Consider the following 7,866-nt stretch of genomic DNA (forward strand, 5'->3'; position numbering starts at 1 on the left):
AGCAATATTTGTTTACATTTATCAAAAACTAAGCTATATAGCATTACCAAATTGAAGACAATTTTATAATTTTAGATTATTGACGACGTTCTTGCAGAACATGACGACTTTCTTGTAGACGACGACCACGATGTGTCGACATCGGCTCGAAATGTTTGTGCGTTTTAACTCAAAGGAAGTTTGTCTAAGATGAATGATGTCAAAATATATGTAGACAGCGAAACACAAACATATACAGTGGTAACTAATTCAGACTAATGTCGTTTGATCTTTTCTTTGTTATTTTAACTCATAAAAAATTCCTTAACGTACCTTAGAAGCGCAATGTGAAATGCCAAGCAGCCATAACAATCTGTCCGCAAAAACACGTAATGTCCAGAACCACTCAAACAAAAGTGCCAAATATGAAAAGTAGAGGTATAGACTTTCCATTCCGGCCGTTTTGATTTTTGTGAAAAATCCAGCAATACGATAATTTTATGCTAAGGTACGGAGGTTGAGTTCATTTCAACAAAAAATCACAGCACACAGACGACGTCATGTGAAATTGAACATTTTGAGGATAGCACTGTATGGTCTGATACAGAAAGCACGTCGACGATGAGCAATAGCAACAATGGATCAGACTCTCAATGTTCAAATGAGTTAAGCGAAAATGAAGAATCCGACAATGACAATGCAAAGTTAGTACCAACTATCCAGTCACCTGACTATTCTTTCCATTGCTTTTCTCTGTTATGTTTCTCAGAACGTTACGTTTATCTCTCTCTGATTCTGATGGTAATTTTTATATTATAGGGAAGACGTTCAAAATGAGAGAAAATACATAGTGTTTGATAGTTGCCTGAGACAGTGAGTCAATGGCCATGTTGTGTTGAAAGCTGTTCCATTGTGACCAAAACGACTGGTAATATGATTAACGTACTAGCAAAATGTCATTGTGGTTATGTTCGAGACTGGAATAGCCAACCTCTGCATGGGCGAATGCCTTTGGGCATCTTGGTCTTTGCTGCCAGCATCTTGTTTAGTGGTAGTAGCCCCAGCAAAATTCTTAAATTCCTTCGTCACTCAGGCATACAATTTCTGTCTGAGCGCACATATAGCAATATTCAAACAGCGTATTTGATATCCCCAGTGTTTCAAATGTTTGGCATATGAACCAAAAGCATCTTCTAGAATCAATCAGAGAAAGGAACATTAACCTTGGAGGAGATGGAAAATGTGATTCGCCTGGATATTGTGCCAAGTATGTGTCATATAGCTGCATGGATTTGGAATCTAACAACATTTTAGACAAACAACTTGTTCAGGTAACAACTGTACATAAAACATGGTTAGAGTACTCACATAATTATGTTACATAGTCCAATGAAGTGACGAACTCTGGAGCAATGGAAGTTGAGGGATTAAAGAGATATCTGGCAAAGTTTGATGAAAGTGGGATGAAGGTGAAGTCAATGAGCACAGACAGACATGCTCAAATCAAATCCTACATGTCAAAACAAAGACCAAAAATCGAGCACTACTTTGATGTATGGCATGTAGCAAAAGGTATAGATTGTCATAACAAACCAACCTTTTACACATTTCATCAATAATCAAATTCCAACAGGAATCAAAAAGAAAATTTTGGCAGCATCAAAAAAAGTGGTTGCAAATTATTGTCGGATTGGGCCCATTCAATTTCCAACCATGTATACTGGTGTGCTGCTTCCAGCAATGGTGATGAAGAACTTGTCAAGGCAAAGTGGTTATCAGTTCTCAATCATATATGTGACATCCAAGAGGGACATAGTGATGTATTCCCAAAATTTGAACATGATATGTTAGAGCCTAGAATGTGTATAAAAAAAGGTATTGTAAGCAATTAAATTTCAAAGTAACATTAACATTCTTTTTCTTTTTGTTAACTAACTTCTGATCTTAGGTTCAAAAGCTTATGTTGAGCTGTCTTCGATTGTTGAGTCCAAGTATCTCATGAGAGATATTGGAAAACTCAGTTATCAGAAGCAGACTTCATCCATCGAAGATTTCCACAGAGTGGTGATTCTTTTTGCACCAAAACATATCCATTTTTCTACAGATCAATGGAAGCAAGGTAATATAATTATGACTAGTGTATGATTATTTAAAAAAGTCGTCATTGCAAAAGCAATAAGTTGCAATAGTTGTAAACATAAACTTAACATTCATTTGTACATTGTTTATTGCTGCTCTTCATTTCAATGAGAATGGAAATAAACCTCAGAAAACGAAGAAAGGTGGGCAAACAGAAGAGGCATTGATTTGCAGAGTGGCTTATTCAAAGTCAAAAGAAGGACAAGGGGTCATCGAACCAGTGAAAGTTGACAGCACTTATGGTTAGAACAGAAAAATAAACTTACTTTTTCTCAAAGTGCAATGCAAAGCCAACATAAATCATGATTTGCTTTTCAGGATATGTTAAAGACTTGATGAAAGAAGTTTTGTACTGCAGACGCATTAATCCATCACTGTCCAAAGCTCTTGATGTAGCTGGAGTGAAAGAAATACCTGTCCTATTGGCTCACCACAAATCAAAAATCAGCAAAGCTGAAGCCATTAAGCAACATAAATCTCGCTTTAATAAATAAAAAGAAATAACGTCCCACATGAAATAAACATAAGTACAAATGAACAGACTTTGTCATACGCCATAAGCCCTACCATTCAGTAGTGTTGAGCATATTCAAATCCTTTGTATTCTCCAGAAGGCGAAGGAAATGCTTTCCGGATTTTGTCCACAGCACAAGAAGGTATGGGTAGTTGGTACTTTTTTCCCAACCTGCCATGCAACCAAGCCGTCCACTGTCGGTACGCCGTGTAGCGTAATGCTCTGAACGATACAAAATTTTGTCTAAGATACTTATCGGCAATATACACTTGTCGACATACACGTAATTACACTTCTAAGGTAATATTTACTCGTTTTCTTCACTCTCAGGCATAGGTCCAATGTCATGTGTGTACACGACCATAGCTGTTTTTAAGACAGCTTCGTTTGTACATACTGTGGCAAACTCTTCCTCTTGTGTGATGCAAATATGATCGCCATGTATCAGAGGATCAGTGTTGTTTACCTCTTGGCAACATATACTTTCCCGTCCTGTACTCATGACCACACAAAAGCCACACTCGCACCTAAAAGATAAAAACATTCTTTCTACTTTGGGAAAAACAATGAAGCAACAATAAAATGCAACTAACCATTCAACATTTCCAATTCTGTGAATGTATTCATCTTCGCTTTCAAATGACGAAGAATTGTCATTACTATGACCACCTTGCGCGTTGGCCAAAGGCTCAAACATGTAAGGTTGTACGTCATTGTTATTGACGACAATATCATAATCGGCTTCTTCTTCAGAAGAATCCATTAATTTTTGTTAAATAAAAAACAGTAATAGCAAACTACCGAAAGCCGTGCAAGAATTGCGTGCAAGTCGTAGAACGATATAAGAACGATGCTTGTTTATGTCAACTAATACGTCACTCTTTCCCAGTTCCCAGACTTAAACAATCTCACGGCGTTTTAGCAATGGTCATCGAATATCTTGTTTTTACCGATTATAACCCTAAATATCTTTTTAAATATTTCGCGGACGACTTTGAATCTTGGTACGTCTTATTTTCACGCTATAGGCATTACAATAAAATAAAGTTGTCTTCTAGCTTGCATGTGTCCTTTAAAGTCTTAGACAGACGCTCTTTGATGTTCTTTGTTATGATCTGCAAATGCGATGCCATATCACTGTCAAAGGTTTGTCACAAACTGCGCAAAAGCAAAATGCATGAGTGATCCATCCAAAACTTGTATTCATTCATAAGTTATAAAGTTAATCGAAAAGTGTACTTGTACATTGTGCACGCAAACACCCACGTAAAACATTACGGATAAACGAAACTCTAGAGTCAAGAACAAAACATAGCGGCTTAGAGCTTATCACCAATATAAAACTACATAATCTTTTAAAGACTCTTATGTATACAAATAATAAATTAAACGTATAACTCTTTTGTTGGTCACAGGTTTGTAATATGGGAAAATGAAATATTTCTATTGCACGAAATGTGCAGTGTATAGAACGCGCTTGTTGTTGTCTGGGCTTACACTTGGTATGTCGGCAAAAACTAGTTGTAAGATCTGCTAAAATAAACGTTTCTACGTCTTATAACGACAAAATATTGGAAAAGTATATAAGCGTGATAAACTAAACAATTTTTGTTAATCTTAACAACCGCCGACTGTTGTTTTTGTTTTAAAATTCCAGTGAACAAATGTCCTTTATATTATTATAATACTATTATTTTATATTGTGTCATTCAGTGGATACCAGCCAAGACGTCAGTAATGTATTCCAGCATAAATTTAGCATAAGGCTTTTTTCCAAAATGGCGGATAAGGATTCAACTTTATGTCAAATTTTCTCAACAGCAAAATTCAAAAGAGACACGAAAACAAGAAATTAAGTATTCCATAGCTATCTATGATAAACGTATGAAAAAAAAATTTTCGTTGCCAATCTCCTTTAAACATTACAATTCTAACATTATTGAGAGCAAAAAACTAGGCACATGCTCTATGCTTCGGATTAAATAGCTAGAAAATATGTTATTCAGCATCAGTCATTTAAAAATATCAATTGAAGCCACCAATTTGTAGCCAACTGGCTTGTCATCGGCATTGATAATGAATTGACTGCAAGCTAACAGAAGTACAAATTACTTTTAATACGTACGAATAACTTACTCAAATAATGCCAAAAAGTTGTTGTAATCCACACAAAAGCCAATAGAAAGCAAACATATCGCCTTTTGTACATGATATCATGACATTTGTGTCTAAAATTATATCAGCATAAAAATCACAGCACTAGTCCTTTTACTCGCAAAGTGTCATACTGCATTTTTATACTTCATTAAAACCAAGCTCTAAAAAGACGATTTACCTTTTAGCTAATAATCTTTTAAATGAAAATGATATTTTGTGATACACCATTTTTATACTAGAGGAGTGACCAAATGTTAAATATTTAGAACCAACGAACAATGACCACCAACAATTACTCTGCTAAATGTGATTTACTTCTAATGCATACGTGGCATGAATTTTAATCATCCACTTCGCCAAGAGGAGGCAGATTTAGTATTTTTACATGTCACGTGGTAAATACTGTAAAAATTGCGTACATTGCTGCAGCACTTTTATTTATCCTTATACAAAGTTGACTGTTATAACTTGCTAAACTTCGAGTGTAATAAAGTGTTCTTTTGACAGTTTTATGATTCAGTTAAAGTCTTTATAAATCGGTTACAAATAACAGTTATTCTTTGAGGGGTAGAATAAGTTTCTGTACTGAATGATTTAGAGGTTCCATTAAAAGCATTGCGTTAATAACTATGTGACAACGAGGAGGTACGTAGCTAGTGTGAACAGAGCAATAAGATAGAAATTTTAAATTTGGTGCAAGTTTTTCACTTTTGTTCCCCCAAAACTTCAAAACTGCTTGGCCAAGCAGCTTTATCTCCGAGCCTGTCCACGGCTTTCATGTTTTTGTGTCCTTTCAAGATGTTATATAATTTTGGCACAATTTGAATAATCAGCATTTGTTGCAAGTTTACATGGGACCGGCAAGAAATCACGAAGAAGCACCCGTTTCGCTCATTCTAAATGGGTATTACTCAGAGTTCTAAACTTTAGAATGCGGAAGATAGCCAATTTAGATTGCTTTCTGTGCAATCTTAAGGCTATGTTTGTCTCTCCTGACCTCAAAATCTCCGGACACTGTTAGTGTGAGACAGAAAGAAAAGATGGCGCTTAGTAGGAGCGGCAATCGCAGGGTAAAACCATACTCTTTGACTGTGAAGACATACTCTGCGGCTGGGAAACTTAATAGGAAAAATATTTCTCTCTCTCCTATTGTTGTTCTTCTATTTCGTACGATCGATACATTTGAAGGCTTTCAAGAAAAACCTAACGAAGGTACGAATAATTTGCGTGGAACTGGTTCTCCATATGAAAGGAGGAGAGTAAATGAAAACGAATCCTGGAAGTGTTTGCAAGATAATTTAGTAAAGTCGCACATCGAAAATTGTGCCATGTTACCAGGACAACTCTGCGTAAAATGCGTAGAAGATGGTATACCAGCAAAAAAAGCAGAAATTAGATGTCGTGATTGCGGTCACAGACAGTTCCACTGTTTTGAGTGTGCGGAATCCCTTCATCGAACGAGGAATGTTTTCCATTTGGTTGAAGTATGGAAGGTAATTTTAATTCTTTCTGGCGGCACAGAGGAATCCCTATAAAATTTGCCTGCCAGCAAAACATAAACAAATTAAGTCGTCTATTAGAAGGCAAATCTAGGTGATTATTTCCAAAAGTCAATTCTTCAGATGAAATTTGGCTTGTTAAGCTCTAGTATTCATCAAATGCATGGCAATTTTTTACAACCATGTCTTAACTCTAAAGTAACTTAATCTGTAGTATTTTGTTAAAACTATCAATCATTTTCAAGAACGATATGCTGCTATATGCTGTGCATGGTGCCTTATGGAATGTATACATGTTCTGATGCTTAAATACTACTCTTTAGACTGATTGTGAAATTTTTGTTCCATTACTTTATGGTGGTATATTACGTGACAGTCAGCATGCTAACTGCTCTTCAACAGAATCACATACTACAATCTATGTGGATGGAAAAGGTACAGTATGGCAAGAATAACAGTATTTTGACTTTGACTACATGTAAATGTGTATATGTTAGTCATACTGTTAAGTATTAGCTTCATTTAGGCCAATAAGTTCTATGTTAATTATTTGCATATCAAATAATCCAATTTTTAATCTCATACAAAATTTAGGTTGGCAGCATTTAAAAATTGTTGAATTCTGTCAGTGTATTAAGGATGCTGAAAAACAAACTAAACTCCAGCTGTGGCTAGGCTCATCTTCTAAACCCAAAATTGCATTTCACTTTGACTTTATGGATTTTGCTGAAAAATTCTTGCTTGAGAGCCATGTACTCTTCCACAAATTTTGCAGCACTGTTAAAGTTGAATATCTTGAAATGCTACCTAGACTGGTATGTATTTCTCATAAACCTGAATTATGTACCCATGTGATAGTCTACCCATCAAATATTGGAAATAGATGGGTTGTATTTTGCAAAAAATTTTATTGAATCACTGTTATTTACAAACAAGATAAATAATGTGTATTTGCCTCAAATAAGGTAAGAGCACATTCAAACTGCACATGAAGATTCCTTTGCTGTTATGACATTGTGTATTCAACCTTATTTTATTTTTGAAACAAATGCACACGTTTACTAGGTGTTCATTTTATTCTTGTTAAGGTCAAAAATATATATATTGAGTTAAACAATGGATCATTCGATGAATACAGCTTTGTTATATGTTATAGAAGAAAAGTCTATTTACAGTTATTGTAGACGTAATAGTTAGATTATATGTGTAGAGTAGTACAGTCTAACCTGTTTTAAGTACTCACCATTGGACAACAGACTAGTGTCAGCTTAATGAAAGTGTCAGCTTAATTAAGGTTTCATCATTATACTTTCATTATTATTATCAATATGAGATTAAGTTTTGGATTTTACACAGTATCTGCTTAGTAAAGGGTCATTTGATACAGGAGGTTTGACTGTATATATTATATCATTTAAGAATTTGATTATATAATATTTTTTGTCAGATATTTCTAACACCAAGTCAGATCATTAGAGTTCATACAGAAAGACCTGATTGATTATAGAAATTGCCCTCTTTGCTCACAAGTCAGTATTTGATTTCTTTTTTTCTACTATTTGCTTTGTGAACTATTTT

General features: G+C 35.0%; 1 protein-coding gene across 1 annotated transcript; it reads right to left on the reverse strand.

The window, feature by feature from the left end:
- Positions 1-2,939: 2,939 nt before the first annotated feature.
- LOC124457066 lies at positions 2,940-3,329 on the reverse strand. Its single transcript, XM_047007357.1, has 2 exons — positions 3,226-3,329; positions 2,940-3,159 (listed from the first exon to the last, which is right to left on the reverse strand). Exons 1-2 carry the CDS (start codon positions 3,327-3,329, stop codon positions 2,940-2,942), a joined length of 324 nt encoding a protein of 107 aa, XP_046863313.1.
- Positions 3,330-7,866: the final 4,537 nt, after the last annotated feature.

Source organism: Xenia sp. Carnegie-2017, unplaced genomic scaffold (assembly GCF_021976095.1).
Source record: "Xenia sp. Carnegie-2017 unplaced genomic scaffold, XeniaSp_v1 HiC_scaffold_6, whole genome shotgun sequence".
Taxonomy (NCBI): Eukaryota; Metazoa; Cnidaria; class Anthozoa; order Malacalcyonacea; family Xeniidae; genus Xenia; species Xenia sp. Carnegie-2017.

Bases quoted from the DNA above. Each gene is read 5' to 3' on its own strand.
- LOC124457066 (XM_047007357.1), bottom strand. From the start codon at position 3,329: ATGTTTGAGCCTTTGGCCAACGCGCAAGGTGGTCATAGTAATGACAAT. The intron at 3,160-3,225 runs GTTAGTTGCATT...TTTATCTTTTAG, and splicing joins AGAATTGGAAATGTTGAATG to GTGCGAGTGTGGCTTTTGTG.